This window comes from Erpetoichthys calabaricus, chromosome 11, assembly GCF_900747795.2.
Source record: "Erpetoichthys calabaricus chromosome 11, fErpCal1.3, whole genome shotgun sequence".
NCBI classification, from domain to species: domain Eukaryota; kingdom Metazoa; phylum Chordata; class Cladistia; order Polypteriformes; family Polypteridae; genus Erpetoichthys; species Erpetoichthys calabaricus.
Genome location: NC_041404.2, coordinates 136,759,873 through 136,782,442, shown reverse-complemented (window position 1 = coordinate 136,782,442; position 22,570 = coordinate 136,759,873). Strand labels below are relative to the sequence as shown.

At 48.5% G+C, this 22,570-nt stretch overlaps 1 protein-coding gene and 1 long non-coding RNA gene across 3 annotated transcripts; one reads left to right on the top strand and one right to left on the bottom strand.

Moving 5' to 3' along the window:
- The first annotated feature begins 140 nt into the window (after window positions 1–140).
- On the top strand, window positions 141–13,242 carry LOC114660979 (E3 ubiquitin-protein ligase TRIM56-like). Of its 2 annotated transcripts, none has more exons than XM_028814031.2 (2): window positions 141–291; window positions 9,564–13,242. In XM_028814031.2, the coding sequence occupies exon 2, from the start codon at window positions 9,578–9,580 to the stop codon at window positions 11,750–11,752; it is 2,175 nt and encodes a 724-aa protein (XP_028669864.1). In that variant the 5' UTR covers window positions 141–291; window positions 9,564–9,577; the 3' UTR covers window positions 11,753–13,242. The 2 variants fall into 2 exon arrangements, with proteins under 2 accessions (XP_028669864.1, XP_028669862.1); XM_028814029.2 differs by lacking the exon at window positions 141–291 and adding an exon at window positions 4,251–4,361.
- Window positions 13,243–16,371: 3,129 nt separating this feature from the next.
- On the bottom strand, window positions 16,372–22,163 carry LOC127529542 (uncharacterized). Its single transcript, XR_007936169.1, has 3 exons — window positions 22,020–22,163; window positions 19,388–19,537; window positions 16,372–16,539 (listed from the first exon to the last, which is right to left on the bottom strand). It is a non-coding gene; the product is annotated as an uncharacterized LOC127529542 (long non-coding RNA).
- Between the last annotated feature and the right edge of the window lie 407 nt (window positions 22,164–22,570).

Sequence of the window (22,570 nt, the reverse complement as noted above, 5' to 3'; positions counted from 1 at the left end):
CCCGCCACCCTCTGGACACACAGCAGACGTGGAGGTTTGTCTGCCTGGGCGGCAGGTGGCTGAGTTTGGCCGGGCGGAATGCCGAGCTCGGCGGCGGAGGTGGGGATGTTCATGGATGCCGAGTATTTCCCTCCTCGTGGTTGATTTTCTGCACGCATTTTTAAGAAGCTAAGGAAGGAAGTGAAGTTACTGTAAGCGTGGAGTCTTGTTTTCGTTAAGCCACGTGACAGGGCAGAGCTGCGGGGACTTCTTGGCCGAGTGACGATGTGACAGCTGACGGCAAACGTACAGGTGGGTGACACTTTAGGACTGACAGGCGGAAACTTAATAAAGCCAATAAGGCAAACGACGGACTTTTACGATCTACCAGGCTGTTGTTGTGGTCTGGCACCGCTGACTTTACCCATAAACCCCCCCGTGCTGTGCGTGCCCTGTGTCTGTAGGGGCTTTAAAATACGTGGGTTATGCCGTTCATGGTTACTTTACAAGCGCACTGAGACTTTCTTTTGAGATGAGCGCCTTATGACAGTAATGAGACCCTAAAGCGCGACCCTCCGTTCTCGCGGTGCTTTGCTGTTCTCGCGCGATCGCGCTGCTCCGTTAGACGCACCGCTCTCGATTTCCGCGCAGTCAGCCGCTCGTTGTTCCTGATGAGGAGGACCGGCCGGTGGGCGATCTTTTTATAGACTTTGTAATATTTCTTGAATTATTTCAATCCATCTTCAGATACAGTACCCGGTTTATCGTGAGCAGGATCGCTGGAGCAAGCATAGAGTGCACGACAGGTGCAATGCTTGGGACATTATTAAATTATAAAAAAAAAAAAAATTTTCTAGAGCCCCGTGACCCTGTAGTTAGGATATAGCGGGTTGGATAATGGATGGATGGAAGATATTCCAGAAAAAAAGACCCCGGAAAGTTCAATGTAGAATGGATCAGGGCAGAAAGGACCCGGATGTTTCTACTGCTGCAGATGTCCACGTTGGTTTGATTAATGAATACCAAGCTGATGTGATACTATTGAGGTGGGATTGTGTATGTGTGTGTGTGTCTTTGAATGTGACTTACGGGGGTCGAGGGGGTGCTGAATTATCAGGATGGGGAGAAACAAACACAAGTTGGTCAAAAATGGAGGGATGATGCCACGTGACAGTGTCCCATAAATTCTGCAGAGTTACAGGGGAGGCCAACAAGTTCTCATCCAGTGTCATCCAGCTTCCAAACTCCATGCTGCACCCCCTTGGGGTCTCTACTTTTATCTGCATAAGTGGTCATGTCCCAATAGAGCCTCCATTTACTTGATCAGATTTTCGGTGGGTTTCCGTCCTCTTTGTTACTATTTGGTGGTCTCACCTTTTTAACTCCTTAAGCTTTGAAGGACATGCACGCAATATGTGGCAGGACTTTTTGCCCCTTCCTGCTGACAGAACTGCTGCAAGTCAGTTAGGTTTGGGGGTCTCCTCGCTCAGACGCACCTGTTCTGTCTCTGCAAGATTTGGGTCGGCCTTTGTCATGGCCACTCCAGTACTTTTCCCTCTGTTGCCTTTCATTTTGATTTGATCTTTATTTTTCGTCCCTGAGGAGTTCGAGTTACGCCTTTTTGACACACCTTTGGATGTCTGCTTAGCACTGAAGTCCGGTGGGAAGACAAATCTGTGGCCAAGTTTGAACTTTTCTGGCTGCTGTGCTGCTTCAGAATTTCTAGATGATCCTCCTTCGTCGTTGTGACATTTATTTTGTGAAGAGTCCCCCTAGACCCCCACAATTTGATGTGTCCCATTTGGGATGGCGGCCTTTGGCTAAAAAGCCTCACCTTTCTTCCTCCATACATCCTGGTGCTCATTATGGCCAAACAGTCCAATTTGTGTCCCATCGGACCCCAGAACAAGACGGACTCACAAAAGGAGGCTCAAAACGTGCCTGTGAAACGTCCCACACAAACGTTGGGATTTCTAAATGTATATTTACGGCACATCTGACCTGTTGAGTTGCTTGGATTTTCCCCACTGGCCTTAAGTTCACTCCCTGCTCAGCGTTGCCAGGTCTGTGGGTTTCCTGCCCAGCAAAGTGGGCTTTCGCAGATTTGCAGATTTTTTGGGCTACTTTCCTACAATGCAGTATTTTGGGCTATTTTTCATTATTACCGTGTTTTTCATCCACTATCCACGCTTGTATGCATACTTTGTCATTGTAAAATCTCTCTGGCGGAACAGGTGTCCCACGGTATGTACCCATTCTGTCACTTCTTTCCATGGCATGCGTCAAATCCTCTTGCTCTCGAAGCCACCACCCGCTTTCTGGTGCGTCATTATATCTAGATCGTGTGTTGGGCTATATGTTCTTTTGGAAGGGGGCAAATTTGCTGTTTTTAAGCTGTCTGTGGGCTACACATTTTTGTAAGGGCCTGGCAACCCTGCACCCTAATTAACTCATTTAAGACAACTGGCCAATGAGAAGTTTCCAAAAGTCATGACATTAATTTCTGGAATCACAGACTTTCAATTTGGCGGCACAGGCCAAGTTTGGCCCACTGAACATCGAATGTGGGAAACGAAGGCTGACGGAAACGTGTCCCTTAAGGTGTTACTGTGACACGACCACTTGTAGAAATAAAGGTACGGGGGGGCTCAGCCGTCAGGGTATTCTGGAGGGGCCCATGACAGCAGGGGGGGGGGGCTTTTCAGCAATCCATCCCACCATTCGATGAAACGACTTGAGTCTCCACGCAGTGAACGCAAGAGTGGGAAACATCGCGCGGCATTAAATGTTCCTGTGCTGTGTTATTAAAGGAAGTCACCCAGGGGTCCTATGGGGGTCTTAATCCAGGCTTAAAGATGCTCTGTGAGTGTGCGCTGACATGATGTGTGAGGAGGGTGGGAAATGAGCTTGAAAGCCTTTAGCTGTGGAACTTCTGGCCTCAGCTGTATGTTGTGACACCCAACCCAGCACACGTTTGTATTCACGTGAGGAAGCGCTTTACTTCGCTCCCCACAGCAGCACAATGCGACACAGCACTTTTCTTTCTCCTCCTCCCAAGTAGTGGCAGCTGGTTTCTTCATTAATAGAGCACCCAGAAGTGCTCCAGGTGTCCGGTGATCACTTCCCAACAGGGCTGCTGCGAACTCCAACTCCCAGCATGCCCGGCGAGAATCGGTGCAGCCACGGCAACCCAGGGAGGGTTACGCTCTAGAGACAATGCTCCAAGTCCGCTCTCTCTCCCCAGGTCCTTCCAGAATAATCGTGTCCCAGCCGGGTAATGGCCCCACGACAATGTATAAAGCCACGTGTTTTTTTTTTTTAATTTTAATGACGTGAGGAGAGATCTGCAGGTGACAAAGGACACATGTCCAGGGGAAGGTCATTTTTTTTATTTTAGCTTCATTTAGTGAAACTCGCACAGCACCACATAGAAACACAGAAGATGTGGAAAGACAGACAGACAGACAGGACACGACACGACAGATACAATCTGAAGATGGGGCTCGCAGAAGTCCCCAAGACGAGCTGGGCTGCCATTTCAGGCGGCGTTTTGTTCAGTTTGTGCTGCTGGGCACTCATTTTATGACTGGCACACGGTGACGTTTTGCTGCAGTACAATAAAAATGACGAGGTAGCAGAGCAGCCGCCTGTCAGTCTGTCAGGCGTACGGTGGGGACAAGTGATGAATTTCTCACGTTATTCGGTACAAATGTAGTCATTGATGTTCATATCGTCACGTGCACAGAGCCCAATGGGATTCTTACTTCCATGTGCTACTCGACACGCCACAAGTTATCACTCTCCGGCAGCAGTGACTGTGACCTCATTACCACCTAACTTCCGTCTGTCTTCTGTGACTTAACCACATTACCTCAAAGTCAGAAAGACACTGCGTTTAGTTAGATAGATAGATAGATAGATAGATAGATAGATAGATAGATAGATACTTTATTAATCCCAAGGGGGAAATTCACATTTTGAAAATCCTGCACACTTTGCTGTATTATGGATTTAATTTAAATGCATAAAAATTGCAATTTTTGCCATCAGTCTGCACACCATAACTCGTAACGACAAAGTGAACGCGTGTGTACCCCCCCCCCCCCCCCCCCCCCCGATGAGCAGAGCTGCTATTTCATAGCGCTGGCCGACCGCGCCGTGCAGGGCACCGGCAGACACTAGAAGGTTAATCCGCGGTCAGCAGGTGACGTCACGACGCGTTTGCTCCTCCCTCTGGCTGGAGGCGCGCGCGCAGTGGGCGGCCTTTATACGAAAACGAAAGTGAAGGCCGGGGCGAGCGGTTGGGTGGCCGCGCGTTCTGCTGCGCGGTATGGACAGCCAGTGACTCCCGACACTTGTATCGCAGACCGTACGACGGTGGGGTAAGCAATCGCGCCAGGGATTTGCGGGGGAGGTGGAGGGACCTGGTTGTTTGTTTTCGGAGTCGAGGGAAGCGCCCGTTGAAGGTTGTAAGCTCCGGGACGCGAGGCGCTACTTTATCTCGAGAAAGTTGTCGCGTCCATCTCGGAAGAGGGTCCGCACAGGACGTGTTTACTGCTGCGGGTGTCGCGGGCCGCCAGTGTTTGGACACAACTGGACTGGACGCTGACCAGTACAGGACGGGGCTAATCATTAACATCCTGGCATTCATTTTTAAGTCGGTGTCGCCCAGAGTTAAGGCGCTCGCGATGTGACGGTAGCTTATTTTGTGTCGCGTTTATACACCCTAAACACTTCCACCAAGCTACTTTTATCGTTTATTACGGCTGTCTTTACAGGCTGATGATACCCCATAACGTACAGGGTGCTGCTGGCCAACTCCAATAAGGTTGGACCATTAGGGAAAATACCAATAAAAACAAAAAGAAGTCATTTGTGAATGTACCTTGTATTTAAATGGTATAAAGACAAGGCATTTGAGGTTTTCAAATCATCTGCACTATTTTATGAAGATTTACATTTAATGTGGAACTGGGGTTCCAATCGGGCTACAGTTTAGGATGTGCACTCTGTTCATCCATCTGCACGTGTGTTAGCGTCGCACGCGTTGTCACCGGTCACAATTACCTGAAGCAAATGCCTGGCCGATTGCGTTGTTCCGAAGAACCCATCTTGATAATTCAGGAGTTGCTACGTTTATGTTGAGCTGACTGCACAGTGCTGCTCGGGGGCAGAGTTGGCGTAGTGTGTAAACGTGCGTTCGTTACGTAGTCCTGATTACTTTTTAAACTAACTACCCAGCACAGTACAGTACTTATTTTACTAGCGCCTTGAGCATGGGAAAGGCGCTATATAAATCAAATATTATTATTACGTATTACTAAAGTAGAAATACCAACATCAATCTTGTCTCAGCAGCACTGGGTTTACCCCGAGAAGCACACGTACCAGTTACCCGCACCTTTACGGGGTAGAAGCGCGAGTGTGCGGCGTAACAGAAACATTCATAATAAAGTGTCCGTTGAATTTGCATCTCAGCTGCTTGTGACAGAAACCGTGTGATCAGGTGACACCGCGGCTAGTGTCCCTTTGCCGAATCTTCGGGTTTCAGCTGGAGAGGAAGCTGAGTTGTGATTTCCATTACACCTTAAACTCCGCAATATTTTGCGTTGGATGTTCTTTACTTCACAACACCTCAGGGGCTAATGACATAGTAAGAGTCCATAGTGTCACTTGTACAGAGTCCAGCGACAGGCAACACGTCTCCACTCTCCAGCGCCAGTGATTCCTGTTACTGCTCAAGTCCGATCTTCTGCTCGTCTTGATGGTGACCTGGATACCTAAGTGGAGTGTGATGCATCAGGCCTCTGAGACAGCCGATCCGTTGCTGCACGAGCGACCACTCCTGGTATTGAAACCAACAAAATGAATGAGCTGTTAGCTGCTGGTGGCATCACGTTTTGCTCTGGAGGACTGCAAACGGGTCATTGGGTCGAGAAGGCGAACAAAAGCCAGAAGGCTAACTTTATCTGTTTTTGCAGTTATTGCTGGTAGGGCTGCACCAAGGGGGTGTGGGGGTGGTGGTTGGCCTGATCTCCTCTGTTGTTGTTTGGCCAGTGCCACATACGGCCCAAACAGCACACCCATCAACTCTGATCTGACCGTTGTCATTGGTGTCACACGGCCTCAAATCTGATCAAGGACCACATATGAAAGTGACTCGAATCTGATTTGAAAAGACCCCCACAGGCCTGAAAAACATCACATTTGTGTCACTTTAAGGCCAAAAAAAAAAAAAAAAAAAAAATCAGATTGGAGTCACTTGAGCCTGGTAATGTGACCTCAAAATGTGTTTCTTTCTACAACTTTACCTCAAAGTTAGAATTAAATTGCATTCCGAAAAGACTCGGACCCTTCACTTCTGCCCACTTTACTGAAACTTTAAGTTTAATTTTAAACGGATACAGTTTGCCAGTTTTGCCCATCAGCCTACACTCAGTTACCCTTAATGACAGTGAAAAATGTATTTTCAGAAAGGTTTGCAAATTTATTAAAAATCAACAAACTGATAATCTCTCCTTCCCAGAAGAAGCCAGACTCTCAATTCAGCATTTTCTAGAACCCTGTATGGCAGCCATCCCAACTTGGGTGAGTCTCTACAAGTGTGATACTCCTGGATTTGGGCAGTCTGTCCCATTCTTCCCAGCAGACCCTCTCACACGACGTGTGAGTGGACGACGAGCGTCTTGTTCACAGATGCAGGGTGGGCTGAAGGTCGACCTTCCACCAGGACAAAGTAAAGACAACACAGTGTTGTGAACTAGGAGTGCCAAGGCATGCAAGTCCCCAAAAGTTGCAAAAACACTTGTGATAATGCCCACTAGAGGGGGATATACCACAAACCCTGGCTAGATAAACCTCATAAAAATAAAAAGGTTTTATTCTTCACAAAAGACACGACACCGCAGAGCTCCATACAACACAAAGGCAAAATACAGTTTCCTAAAAATTAGAAGGCAGTCCATGGCGGGCACCGTCCTAATACAGACATCCCAAGGTGAAGTCAAAAGATGGGGCACAGGGGTCTGAAACCCACAGGTATCAAAAAGGTAGAAAGAAAAGAGAAACACAAGAACTCCCCAAACTCCACAGTGCATTCAGTGAACCTCCAGAAACTGTGGGACACCCTCCTGATTTAGAGGGGAGGGGGGCTGTCCTGGTGGTGATTGGCGAGTGGTCCCACCTCTTGGGGGACCACCCATAAAGCACATGTAGCATAACTGAAGCCAAGTACACAATCTAGATAATATAGGAATGAGGGATTCACATTCAGACCACGAGGTAGGCGCCCCCTGCTGGCCACACCAACTCCTCTCCCAGCAGCAACACAAGCTTTTCCTAGATGGTCTCCCATCCAAGTACTGGCCTGGCCTAAACATGCTTAGCTTCAGATGGATGCCCTCTTCTGAAGTGCCTGGACACAGAAAGGACCCAACTCAATACCTCGGACCCCAGCAGACTGGGAGGAATCTGGTCTGAAACATACATGATACACAGGTGTGACTTGGGGACACCTCTGGGAATGTCCTTCAGCGAACCCAATTGTACATCTCTGGTGGGGCCTGATGATAGCCGTCCCACCAGTGGTCTCCGTTCAACTTGACAGAGCCTGGGGGGTATCTGCACAGGAGAATGGCAGAACATCCCCCAAGCCAAGGAAAACTCCAGGGTTGGAATCGCCGTCAAAGGGGGCTCAGCTAAGGACTGCAGGGGAGTCCAGCTGCGGGCGAGACAGTGTGAAGCCTCAGACCGATTCAGTGACCTTAGACGCGCTGAGGCCCGTAAGGTGACGCCCCTTTCAGCGGCATCTGTTCGACTCCGCCCACGCCCCATGTTTTGCTGCTGTACCGACGTCTCTGTCGCCTGCCTGTCTTAACGATTTCACTTCCTTTTAGTTCCTGCCACAGTCGATGTAACTTAAATGAATAAGCAGCACATCACCTTAAAAATGTCTGCTGAATCCATCCATCCATCCATTTTCCAACCCGCTGAATCCAAACACAGGGTCACGGGGGTCTGCCGGAGCCAATCCCAGCCAACACAGGGCGCAAGGCAGGGAACCAATCCCGGGAAGGGCGTCAACCCTACCGCAGGACACACACACACACACCCCCACACACCAAGCCCAATTTAGGATCGCCAATGCACCTAACCTGCATGTCTTTGGATTGTGGGAGGAAACCGGAGTACCCGGAGGAAACCCACACAGACACGGGGAGAACATGCAAACTCCACACAGGGAGGACCCAGGAAGCGAACTTGTGGTCTCTTTACTGCGAGGCATTAGCGCTACCCACTGCACCACCGTGCCGCCCCTGCTGAATCCCGTTAGTGAATTATTTCATTGCGCAGTTACACAAGAGGTAAATATGGACGTCTTCGTGATTCTCACACGACTGCCAGGAGGTTTGGGGCCTCCTAGTGTCTGAAGTGCTCACTTCTGTCCTGACTGCTGCTGGACCCTTCTCAAGTACTGGGGACCGGTCAACGTCTGTGAACAAGCGAGAGTCGAGGTGAGGGGTCGGCATTTTTATTTTGAATACATTTGCAAACCTTCCTCCTGTCCCATCTCTGCTTTTTCGTTCCGGGATGTCGAGTGTTGCTTAAATTCAATCGCTGCGACATGACAAAATGTGACAAGAGATTGAGGGGGTGACTACAGAGGACTTTCTGAAGGCGCCGTGTGCCCATAATGTCTTCTGGAGTTATTTTCACTCGTATTTATAACCCGTCACTCACTGGCTGGCACTAGACGACTGGAGCACACGCACACCCGACGATACCAATGGCAGCCAGCAGGGTCTTTGTGAAATAAGACAATACTTTTTTTTTTTTTTATCTAGCCGTCCCCCGTGGCTCCGCCCACATAATAGTGAAACAGGACAAACTTTAAAAATCAATAAAACAAAAAAATGTAATTCTGGCCAATCAGAAAGTGGGTACGCATGAACATCAAACGTTGTCACTGTATGTCATCGTGTTCAGGATAGCGTCATCCATGTGTGGGGAGAAGAGCATGTGGCCAGTCTCTGCCAATCAGCAGCTACCCTCTAAAACACACGTAGCTCTGATCTCTGTCTCTCACAAAAACGTCAAACGTTACTCCTTAACAGTCTGTGGATGATAATGTCTGCCGAACAAACGGGTATCGCTAGCTAAGCAGAGGCGAGGTGCGCTCCAACACGTGGCGAGAGGTAGAGTGACTCAAACGGAGGCTGGCGTGTGAGTGAGGATGGCCCCGCCCAGCTCCCTACTCCTGAGGTCCCGCCCACTTCCCCCTCCCCTCGGCCCGCAGCCTCTCTCTCTCTCTCGGATTTGTGCAAATAAATTGGTGCTGCAAACGAACTGTAAGAGAAGTCGCAAAATCAACCGGAATGTTCAAGCAAATTCTAGGAAAACAAAAACCCGATCTAAATCCGTTAAGTAGAAAGCGGACAGACAGACGTTGGATTTTTTATATATACTGTATGTATATATTTATAGATAATCTTCCATCCCTGGCTGTTTTGAGTGATGACACAGTTTGGCGTTACTGGTTGGCGAGCTGCATTTTATGACCGACGTTTCTTCCTCTTTTTTTTCAGATCGTCACCTGTCGATGATGGCAGCTGCCGACGCTCAGCTCTCCGACACCATCGAAGAGGAGTTCCTGAAGTGCAAGATCTGCTTTGAGCTCTTTGTCTCACCCCGAGTCTTACCCTGCCTGCATACCTACTGTGAGCAATGCCTGGTGCCCCTGATTGCCCAGGGCAAGGGGCGAGTCTGCTGCCCGGAGTGCCGGAGCGAGACTGACGTGCGCGGCAACGTCTGCAACATCAAACCCAACTTTTTCATCAATGGCCTCCTTGACCTCTTCAAGTCCCGAAATGGCAATAGGGACACGGCTTGCTCCACCTGCCTCTCCTCGAAGGGCACCACGGCAGCCGCCTCCACCCGCTGTCTGGACTGTGCCATCTTCTTGTGTCGGGCTTGTACCGATGGGCACCGCTCCTCCAGGCTCACCTTTGCGCACTCGCTGGTCAGCACCAAGGATTACACATCCGAGGGTCCTGACAGAGAAGGCGGCGGGCTCTGCCAGCGGCACAACGAGACCCTGCGCTTTTTCTGTGACACGTGTAGCGCCTCCTTGTGCAGGACCTGCCGCATGCACGATCACCAGTCCCATCGCGTGCGCACCCTGGCCGACGCCGTTGGCACAAAGAAGCCGCAGCTGCAGAGCCTCCTGAGCAGCCTGGACGGGGCTTTGGAAAGCGCCGTTCAGCATGGGCAAACAGTGGATGCCAGGATTGAGGTTCTGGAAGGTGCCAGCGAGTCGATCAAGGAGCAGGTGTCGCAGTTCATCTCGCGGGTCATCGAGCAGCTGTTTGAGCAGCAGAGCACCGTCCTTTTGGAACTTCAGAACTTTGTCACGCAGCAGAGAAGCAGCTACCTGGCCGTCAAAGAGCAGCTTAGTGCCCACGTCTCCTCGGCCGAGAACACCAAGCACTTCTGCCAACAGGTGATGGAAACGGGCCAAGACTATCAGATCGTTCAACTCGAAAGTCTGGTCTCGTCACACATTAAGAAGCTGCAGGAGTTTCAGCTACCGTCTATGGATACAAAGATTCCCAGTCTGGTGGTGATGTGCGAGCCGCCAGCCAGTGCCTTCCAGTTAAAGTTTGACGTGTTTGCCAACTCGTCTCCTCAGCTGGATGGCACTTCAGCAGTCCCAGCCCAGCCACACGTCGTGTCATCCGCGAGTGCTGAAGCTTCACGGCAGGCTCCAGGGCAACCTGAGAACTTGGGGAGACCTCCACCCACAGAGTCTACCACAACGCAGGGGCTCCCCAGAACATCGGGGGCATCTCCAGTGCCCAGGAATACAAGCTCACCTGAGGTGACGGCTATCGTTATGTCTGTTACAAGAGCTGTGGAGCTGCCATCCCCAGCGCCCGCTGCCAGGCCCGTGACCCCCTCTGCCCAGGGACTCTCCGCTGCCTGTTACCTCCGCACCTTTGAGACGGACGACTCGAGTAGCTCATACGAGGAAAATATAACGGGCATGAGCTGCTTCCAGAACGGTGACGTGGCCTTGGCGGACGAGCAGAACGGTCTCATCAAGCGATTCACCCGAAACGGAAGGGAGAAGTGGAACATCTCCCTGGGCAGCAACATCCGCCCCTGCAGCATCGCGGTTTGCGACAACGAAATGTTCTTCTCGTCCAACAAAAAGATCTACAAGGCGTTTGAGGACGGTGACACCATGCAGATTAGCAACCTGCGGGGTTCGCAGCCACAGTACCCCATCGCGGCCTACCGCAACGAATACATTGCTGTGAGCGAGGGCACCGCCTGCACCGTGTCCCTCTACGACCCTGAGGGCAAGCTGATGGGGCGGGTGCAGCCCAGGAACTACTGTGGTGGCAAGTTCTTGTTCCTGGCCGTCAACAGCAGAGAGGAGTTTATCGTCACAGACACCGTCAACAAGAAGGTCCTCCTCTTCAGCCGCAGTGGCAACATCTTGAACACTTACCAGTCGCCGTACGTGCCCTTCAGCATTTGCGTCGACAAGTGGGACAACATCTACGTGGTCGAGAGCAACAAGAGGATCAGCCAGCTGGATCCTGATGGCGACTTCCAGGCCGAGTTTGTCACCTTCCGGGACGGCTTCAAGCCCAAACTGGTGACTGCCGACAGACACGGGCACGTCTTTGTCACCAACCGAAGCGGCTCCGTTAGGGTGTATAAAATAGGGGACCACAGCAAGCCTTTTTCTGCATATGGGGCCTTTTGAGCCTGATATGTCCATGTGCAGGTGACACGACAGGGAGACTCGGTGGGGACTGGACGTCAACCGCCATTGTGTGCCCGTCATGCCCTGCCTGCTTTTAAGCTTGTATCCTGTACCAAAGGCTGTCTTGATTGTTCATCATGTTTCCTTTTTAGATTTTCCTGCTGCTGCTCTTCTCGTTTCTCTTCGTTGTTCAACATTTGCTGCCACGGTTCAAAAGAGCAGCAGACGTGGCATGAGCATTCCTGGGGTGGGGAGGGCATGTGCCTGGTGCCATGCCTAGGGGAGGGATATAACCTCTTATTGGCAGACCTTAGAGGATTGCCAAGGGTTGTGCCCACAAGAGATGGGCTTATTACTATTGTGCTACCTGGCATGCCCCCAGTACTACACATAAAAGGGGCATATGCTTAGTGCTGTGCCCACCAGACAAAAATGGGGGCATGCCTGTCCACCTTTACCTCTTGTGAACTGGTAAAGGTTGGTTAATGTGGCAATAAGAGGCACTTTTGCATTTGTCTGGTATGGCATTGTCATTTCATACACGAGGGTATGGCATCCTGCACATATCGAATATTATACTGGCAAGAGGGCATGTGCCTAGCTGAGTGCCCACAGAGGATGGCATGCGTCGAGCACCATGCCATTGTACAAAATATACATGTGAGATTCCACTCGTGCAGTGTGGGGAGGATTTGGCATGTACCCGGCGCCCACGTCTTATAGGTGAGGGCTTGGCAAGTGATGTAGGGGGCAATTTGTAAGGTGAGAAGTCTGAGCACGTCTGCAGTAATTTAGTTTAGAGGAGGACGGTGGGTGGTATGAGAGAGAGAGAGGGTCTGAGCATGTGCCGTAGCAAGGTGGTGGGCACACGTGCCAATGAGTTCAGTACTGAATAATGGAGATGGTTTAAAATTGGCCAGTTTGGCAAGCCATTGTAAACCTTAGCTGTCATTTTACTTTGGTGGCCTTTGAAGAGTTGGAATGGCGGAGAGCGTTGTGGGGTGGGCCATGTCTTCCTGAAGGTCACATAGTTTGACAGGAGAGCCTTCTGGGAGGTGGGGTGGGGTTTACGTAGCCCCCATTCACAATATCGTCACAGCTTTAGTAGGGGCCACTTAAAATAAGCTGGTCCGCACATAAACGTCCCACCCCAGAAATCAACTCCCAGCATGCGCTTCTCTGTGTGTGTGTGTGTGCGCGCGAGTCTTTATATCTATCATTCCCTCAGTATGCTGCACCTGCATTATAGCGCCTTGCTTTTGTTGACCAATTTAAAATGGGACCATTGTTCAGGGTGGGACCTGCCGTTTAAAAGGTCACGTGGACTCAATTGTTTTGGGTGGAGGGATTCCTGGGAGTCTCCGTTGTGTTTTCTGTTTCAGTAATAAAAAGTTTAATATGTTAAGGGTGCTGGGTGGGCTGTTGGAAAACCGCCAGTGAAAGGGAACAACTTGTATTGAAGTCTTAATAAAATGATTCTTAAGAAGACAGACGGAGTGAGAGGTCTGTGTCCAAGTGAGGGGAGGGGGTGTGCATTAGAAAGAACTGGGGGGGGGCTCACCACACAGACACGTAAGAAGAATGGTGGCAGCGGTGGGATTACAGCCCAGTGAGTAATCATAAAGAGTATGCGGGGCACCTCATTAACAAAAGTAACTGATAAAAGGGTATGGTGGGCACACTTTGGGAAAGACTAAAGGGGACACACTGGTGACATTTATGGTAAGAGAGAATCACCAGTGCGATGGGGGGAAATGTGGTTAATGGTAAAAAAAAACTGGAGAACAGGAACAAACATTAAAGGGCACAGGGGCACACATTGAGATCTGCAATGATTTTGTGCTTCTGTGAGGGGGGCACAAACCAGTTAACCAGTAACATTTGAGGTCAAGTACAGAAGTGCAGACCACCAAGATCAACCCCAGTTTAATATAATTGTGAAATGGGGCACAAACCACTGAGCAATTGGTACATGTAATATTGGGGGGGGGGGGTGCCATTGATTAGTAACAAACAGAAGTTCACTTTACACGATTTTTCCAGCAATTTTCAGTCTGAGACTTCATTTCCATTCAGTCGGTTGGGAACATCTGGTGGCCGACGGTCGTGTAGTCTGACACCCTCAGTGACTCGCCTGGCAAGGGTGGGGTCTGCGTGTACATGAGAGCGGATGGACGACCAATGAAGGCTCAGCTGGACATACAATGCACAGACGAGATATGAGGAATGCGGATGTACGGTGGGCATAGAAAAGAATCCCCCCCCTTTAAAACATTCCCATATTTTTTTGCTTCACAGCCTTAAATGTAAACACACAAACTCACATTTCTGCCCAGCTTTACTTACTCAGTGCCACCTCTAACATCCAAATGAAAGACATCACAGCTACAGTTCAGAAGAATGATAAAAAATCAAAACCAAGACCTACTGCGATGAATAAAGGACCCCCCCCATGTCAATGTCATTTTGTTGACCCCCCTTTAGCTTTAATGACAGCCTTCTCTATCAGTTTTGCACACCTAGATTGAGCCCACTCAATATTTGCCCCCCACTCTTCTTTACAGTTTAACTGTTCCAGTTCGGTCACATTGGACGGTGTGTGTTGGTGGTCTGCTATCTTCAGATCTTTCCACAGATTTTCAGTGTGATTTCGGTCTCGGCTCTGACTGGCCACACCAGGACGTTCACTTTTTTGTGGTCCATTTTGCTGTGTGCTTTGGCTCGTTGTCGTGTTGACAGGTGAACATTCTGTCCATCTTCAACTTTCTGCCAGAGGGTAGCAGGTTTTCCTCAAGAATTTGACGGGATTTCGCCCCTTCCATTTCTCCTTCTCCCCTAACGAGAGCCCCAGGTCCCCCCACAACAGGATGCTGCCCCCTCCAAGCTTTACTGTCGGTATGGTGTGTTGTGGATGGTGAGCTGCATTGGTGTACTGTCTGGTGTTGAGGCCAAAGAGTTTGATTTTGGTCTCATTTGACCAGAAGACCTTTTTCCACTTGGCATCAGAATCTTCAAGGTGCATTCTGGCAAAACTCAAACGAGCCTTCATGTGGCCTTTCTTGAGAAGTGAACCCTCCCGAACAAGCCACAATGGTGGAGGAGCGCTTGTCAAATTGTTGTCACCTGCACACAATGACCACTCTGTGCCATCAAATCCTGTAACTCCTTCAGAGTGGCCTTTGGTCTCTTGGTTGCCTCTCTTCCCAGTTTCCTCCTTGCTCTTCCATCCAGTTTGAAGGGACGGTCGGCCGGATCCAGGGAAGGTCCTAGTAGTACCAAACACGTCTTTATGATGGACCTTACTGAGGTCCTTGGGATTGATAAAGCCGTGGAGATTTTTTGGTCTCCATCTCCTGCCTTCTGTCCATCTACAGCTCTGTCCCCGAGATCTTTTGAAAGTGGTTTGCCCCGCCATAGTAAGTTGTTTGCTGTCAGTTGCTCTACCAAGCAAGGGAATGAATGGACCAGGAACAGCTTCACTAATCACACTCATTACAATTGCGCACAGGTGGGAGGAAGCCAGTAACCCAGTGACCGCAATGGGAATGGTGGGCACTGACACCTGATTGAGTTAATCCTTTATTCAGCTCAGGATTCTTGTTTTTGATTTTTTATAATTCTTCTGAACTGTAGCTGTGATGTCTTTCACTTGGATGTTAGAGGTGGCACTGAGTAAGTAAAGCTGGGAAGAAATCTTAGTTTGTGTGTTTTACATTTAAGGCTGTGAAGCAAAAAAAAAAGGGGATATTTCGAAGGGGGGGATTCTTCTCTATACCCACTGTACGTGATATTTAGGAAATGCTCAAACTGTGCTAGAAAGTTGTCAATTTTGCCATCCCCTGTGACATCCACTAGTGTAGTCTGACATCCCTGGTGACAAGAGTCTGCCATCTCTACCGACTGGAAGTTGTGTACTGTGACAGCGGCGCATGGGACCAAAGTAGTGTGCTGGCAGCTTGTCGATGAGGTTGAAACCCAGTTACAAGGCAGACATTTTTCTTATTCCAAGTCCCATATAAAAGCAAATAGAATGTGGCTTTGCAAACCATATGACCTGCTGGTGCTGGGTGTGGAGTTTCAAACAGTGCAGAGACGTGGAGTTGCGCTCCTCTTTTCATAGCCAGAGTTGATCTTCTCAAGATGGAGATATGGCAGAGAAAGAGAAAGAGAGAGGTGGTGGGACCAAACTTGAGGTTTCCTGTCCCGTGTCATCGAACAGTGGGACATTGTGGTACAGGGTGACTCTCCACATTTAGCCGCCATATTTAATCAACACCGGCCCTGAATAAGACGACTGACTCCCTTCTTCATACCATGATGAACACCATCAGCCCTCCTGTCACCAGTGATGTTCCTCAACAAAAGTGACTGCAGCCCTAAGCATGTGGGGAGTCCTCCATGCCCTCTTTAAAGAGGGCAATTTCTTTCTTTAAGCCACAAATCATCTAAAATGTCAATTTACAATTCTATCAAAAACTTTTAAATATTCATCTACTGTACATTACATCAAGCTTTTGTACTTTGGTTGTTCACAACACGTAGCTGATGCCGGACTTTCCTTGGATGATTGAATCACGGAGTCTTTGCAACGAAAAAATGAAAGGCAGAACCTCCACAAGGCAGAGGAGAAGAGAGGAACCAGGGGGCTGGTCGGAGACATGGTGGCCGCTTCTTCTCAAAAGCGCTTACGGACAAGAGAGGACTTCTTGGCAGCTGGGGGCACAATGTGATGCACATCCCTAAAACCTTTTGCATATAATGGGATTAGGAAACAGCCAAGGAATCCTCTAGGAAAAGAACAGAAGAGAAAACTGGTCAACAACAAGTGAATTATACAGCATGTCTTCCCACTGAAATTCACCAGTAGATGGTGCTCCATTCTGGACACAAGCTGCTTACAGACAAGAAACACAACACTTTGTCTCTTCAGCACGGGGCTTTGACGGCTGGTGGCAGATGAAAGGCACCGTATATTGATGATGATGAAGTGGACCAGTAGATGGCGCTACATTCCAGCCACATACGGCCTACAGCCCTTGGAGGTGGAATACTTGTCACAAAATCCTTCACCTGTTCAGCAGAGATGTCCGATACTTGTGCTGTGTGATGAAAGGCACCAGGTAAAAAATAAGATATCGACGACAAGGAAACAGATGGACCTCTGCTCCTCAAATAAAGGAGGTTCATAAGGAGCAAACTGAACATCTCCATTTTGGGCAACACATTCTTATCAGTATGAGAAAAATTGCAGTGAGCACATCGCCACTCTAACTTGTGAAAAGTAGTGCACCTCAGCTGAACATTGGTGTTGTGTAAGGATGTAAAAATCAGTGTTTGCATAGGGGTTGAAGTTGTGAGGACTAATGATCTTCTCGTTTGCTGTTGCTGTCGTTTTTTGCATTCTGAAGTAAGTGGAGTAAGGGTGGCACGTCAATGAGCCACAGTATGAGCCTGCTAGTCAGTGGCTCTCTAGTAAAGTTTTCCTCTCATCATTCTTGGTCATTGAAGCGCCTCCTGCTCTGGAGTGATGGACACTGTATTAATCCCCGAGGGGAAATTGTCTTTCCTCATGACCTTTGTGGGTCAGCCATTGTACAGCACCCAGGAGAAATTTCACGTTAAGAGCCTCGCTCAAGGGCCCACTGAGGTAGGATCACGTCTGGCCGTAGCAGGATTTAAACCGACAAACCTTCCTGATGCCCGTGCAGATCCTTAGCCTTGGAAGATGTTGCCTCTGGAGTTCTTTTCAGCAGCCTCACACTGTGAAGCGCCATATTTTGCAGTCACAACAAGTACGAGGAGAGGCACACAGGTCAGTTGATCCGTCTTTGCTGCATGTGCTGCCCTGTTCTGTTTCCCTACTTGATGCTAAACAGATGACACTACTCTACTGTTGACTGTTCTTTTTAATGAGCAGCCTCAGCAATGTGCCTCATGCTCAGCAGACATTGCCACTGTTCTTTTGCCTTCGGCCAGGTCACTTTCTCTTTGCAGTCCAGCGACTTCCTGGAGGTATCTTCACCCATATATGTATCAAGTATCATGGCTTAAGCTTTCAGAGAAGACCAAGATCAACATTCTAGCCTCACTGGTGGCAGGAGTAATCATGTGACAGACCGACACAATCCTTAGCATTTCATATACCTGTATGTACAGTGGTAGATTTTTGGAGCTCCAAAATGTCACCTTTCCCACTTCAGTGTGTTCACGTGAATTGCCAGTTGGACTATTCTGAGAAAAAGGGAGGTCACTGTCAATTTGTTACATGGTTTGTAGAAAAAAGTGAAAAAGGATAAAGTGAATATTTTTTTGTGGAAATACAAAGCAGTTTAAACATATAAATTGGGCTCATCGAACTCCAATGCAGTTTGCCCACAAAAATTGCAATTTCTGGCTAAAAGTGAAAGGTCAGCATTACGTCACAGCTTAGAGAACTCAGGTGTCTTTGTCTTCTCAGAAATTGCCAACACATAGTGCCGAGGGTGTAGGGGCTTCTGTAATAATTTCAGGTTCAGACGATTTGTATTTATCATCTCGCTGCGCTGAGGCCTGAGAGCAGGCATACAAGACGATAAAAGAAGTCTCTAAGAAGCCCAGAATTTCATCATAGGACCTCGAGGTAGTTCTTGCCCATGCTGATGTCTTAAGTGCAGGAGGCTGCACAAGTGAGATCTACAGGGGAGGAGTGGCAGGGAAGACACCAGAAAAATGATAATTGAAAGACGAACGTTTAACCATTGAGCACCTAGGGCAAACACCAGCACTTCTGGAACCGATAAGACAAAGACAGAGCGAATTGACTTCATGTTTGGTGAAAGCAGAAGAACCTGATAGCAACCGAATGGTGGTGGAAAAGTACTAGTTTGGGGCTGCTTTGCTGCATCAGAGTTCTGGGCAGCTCATCATCATAGAATCTGCTAGGAACACGGCCTCCAGCACCTGCTGGTACAATGACATTATGGATCTAACCTTGCAACATGACTAGTAAACCCACCAAGGAATGTCTGAAAAGAAAGAAAGGAAACGGAGGGGCTCTGGAATGGCCAAGGCAAATCTGACTTGTCCGGTATGCTGAGCCAGCTTTTGAGGTTTTAGGAAGTTGCTGGATGGTAGCTGCTGCCCTGAGGCTACAGCTGAAAATTTCCTCCAAGCTCTGCCCTGACTTCCCAGTGATGGATAGAACTGCGGTGCCACCCAAGGTCTACCACTTTGACCTTCCTCAACACTGGGGACCTGGATTTAGCTGCTTTAAAAGCTCCTTCTTGCCCAGGTGATGAGCTGTCCAGGCTCTGTAGGTCAACCTTGCTACCAGGAAGTGGTGGCCTGGTGACAGTGAGGTCATCCATGATGGCTCTGATTAGGTTAGCAGGCCTCTGGCCTTTGGCTCAGCTGCCTTGACTCTCATCTCCATGGCAAAGACAAAGGGAATAACAGATTGCCCACCATTTACTACCCTCCTTCTCCATCACACATGTAAATGTTTCATGGCATGTACTTTTTCACATGACTGCCGGCCCACGTTTGCACATTCCGTTTGCTCCACTTGACAGACTCACATTTTATTATAAATATATATTTAAATTAAAACTGGCACACACTCAAGTCACTGACCCTCAAAGTTTCCCACTTACTCACCCAAAGATGAAGATGAAGACACACATGAACCAAGCGTAACAGCCGCGCACGTGCTGGGGGCTGGTGGAGGACCTGCTGGTTGCACCTCTTGGCAGGTGGTCTGCTGAGGAAAATCAATTAAAATGTGCGAGAGGACCATTGCAGTATCCACTGAGAGAGAGAGAGAAAAGAGAGAGAGAGAGAAAGAGAGAGGTCATGATGACTCTTTTAGAAAGAAAAACCCTGACAATGGTCTCCTTTAGAGGTGGGGTGTCACGCAAACGGGTCAGTGAATTATCCTCCAGGATGTTCTAAGGTATGTACTTCCACCCCCAGTATGAGGAGGGGGCACTGGCACTAACCTTATCCTCTATTTTCCCCTCTACAGGGCTTGAGAAGATGCCCCGTGAGGGCAACTGACTTGGCAGGAGGCGTCACTCGTTACAAGAACACACCCCCAGGACGGAGCTCCTTACCACCGTGACTCAGAGGCTTAAATTAGCTGAGAAAGGTTTCTCAAGCTAGGGCTTTGATTTTCTTCGGTTTGGCACCATCAAGCACATATTTTGTTTGGACTGTTGTTTCAATTAAAACGGAGGAGACCAGGTTGGCACCCCAAAATTTTAAATTTGTGGACTTACAGTTCTTTCTAATGACCACAGAGGTTTTGGGAACTTCTTGGAGGTCTCAGTGTCCCTGAAAGTATGAGCAGTGAGACAGACTGGCCTCTGCACCCCTCACACTGCAACTTTAACTTGACTTACAGCTTGTCATGTGAAAAAGGAAGCACACCCATGGACTTTTTCAACATATTGGAACAGGCAAACAGTAGACCTTCATTCAGAGAGGGTCTACAGCTAAAGGTGAAATATCTGAAAAAAATGACACACCAAGCTGCCATGGTGTCTTCATAATCATTACCTAAAATAACAAAAATACACATTTGTCACAGGAAAAAGCAAGTCCAACCTCCACTTACCACTAAATATGTCAAATTTAGAATCGTGTTTTCTAAATGAATTGCCAATGATAAGAACCTCCTTAGGGGAGTTTGCAGGTGGACCCGATGGTCTTATTGAAACTGCAGATCGAGGGTCTGCTGTTCTCTTTGCTATTGATGTGTGTGGTGCCAAGATCAAAGGGGCTCTGCAAGGCCCTCAGAAAGAAGGTTGTGGATTCATAGGAGAGCAGCAAAATATTTTACAAGATCATCAAAATTGTTTGAAATCAATCAGTCCACTGTAAGGAAAATCATCTACAGATTTCAAAAGAGACTGACCGAGTAAACTAAGAGAAAGTCCTCCAAGAACCTCAACCTTAGGCGAAGTGGTGGCTCTGAGGCTAGGGATCTGCACTGGCAATCGGAAAGTTGCCGGTTCGATCTCATAAATGCCAAAAAGGGACTCTGCTCTGTTGGGCCCTTAACCTGCAATTGCTGAGCGCTTTGAGTAGTGAGAAAAGTGCTATATAAATGCAAAGAATTATTATTATTATTTCATTGCAGGATCTTCAGGTACCCCTGGCAAAAGCTGGTGTCAAAGTGCATGCATCTCCAATCAGAAAGCGATTGCACAAGTGTGACCTGCATATGAGGTGTGCCTCTAACCTGGTCTTAGTCCAATTTATATTTTCATATAGGTCATTTCTTAAAAGTCTCCACAGTGCAACTCAGACCTGATAAACTCAGCCCTAGTCCTAAGCTAATTGTGAGAAAGAAATTCAAATACACTGGTGGATTAAGGCACGGTCTGGGGAAACCCGTTTGTTAAAATGTCCTTCTTTCCCTTGCCACTTAATGCCTTCAGCCGGGCCACAGACTGATAGCCCTTGAACCCTGCAGTAAGTAAGTAAAAAAAAAATCATTTGAACGTGATTGATGGTCTGAGCAATGGTTATCGCTAAAGTCCAAACTTGGTAAAAATGGGTAATATGGTTGGATGGTCAGCATCGCCATTTCCAAGTTTAGGTGCTCTAAATGTCACAGAGTGGCAGGAGTACACGGTGGGACATCCTGGCGAGCATGTCACTCCAGATTTGGGTTCTCTATGAGAAAGACTGACACCATAGAGGATCACAGTGGCAGATGTCTGACTAGGCATTATGGCCACAGAACTGAGGACATAGTCAGAGAGGCCGTGGCTGCATAATTGGAAACCAATTTGGAGAGATTATGGCTACATGACTGGAGACTCTGTTGAAAGGACAATGGCTGCAGGACCAGACACTTCAGACAGGACATTGCTGCAGGGGATAAGAGTTCCAGGTGATCTCAAAGGCCAGTGACTTGAATACTCAATTGATGGACCCATGTTCACTTGACTGACCCTTCTAAGCAAGCCAATTTTATCTTCTTGAAAGGTCACTTGAATGGTAGGGGAGCTATGGGGCTTAACTGGAGGCTGCATATCCAGAGTGCTGGACTGGACACTTAATTATGGCAGCTCTGTCCATCACCATCTTAGTGTCTGACAAGAGCGTCTGCTTGAATGGACCTGTGAGGTGAGCTGGTGAGCCTACAAAGGTTACAAGAGAAAGAAGCGTGTGAGGAGAGCTTATTGGACAAGACTAAGACCACTATAAAAAGCTTGAAGCTATGTGGTAGTTGACATTACTGGCACCCCCAACTCCATCCTGACACAACCCATCGTCTTACCTCTTGGCTGAGTTGTCATTGGCACACCCCTGCCAGGGATGTGAGAAGGGCAGTGCGTACTGAGGACTTGCTGCAGTTAGAGACACAAACAAAAAGGTTAAAGGGCAGCATGTCCCAAATGAGACCTCTGCTTTATATTCTGAGGTGCCAGGACCCAACTGGGGTAATGAAGCAAGCAAACTGGAATGGCCATCATTTTAAGATTGTCTTTTGGAGCAGGTCTGAAGATGGCAATCGGTGGGAAGAGTGTGGATGACGGGACATGGGCTCACCTGTAGTCTGCGCTTGAATATGTCCAGCCACTGCCTGGCTGAACTGCACTGTCCCCTGGGTCTGCATCTTCTTGTTGAAGCTTTCTGGAAGACGAAAACAGCGTCAGCTTAGGCATGATGCTATGTGGCAGGGAGGCAAGGTGCAAAATGCATGGGAGACCCTAGTCAACCCTTTGGACACCCTTGAAAGCCTAAAATTCTGTGTGTGTGTGTGTGTGTATGTGTTGGGGGGTCCTCGGGGTCATTACAAAATTAAGAACATGTAACAAATCTTATTTT

Excerpts from the sequence above, each read along its gene's own strand:
- LOC114660979 (XM_028814031.2), top strand. The coding sequence starts at position 9,578 with ATGATGGCAGCTGCCGACGCTCAGCTCTCCGACACCATCGAAGAGGAG.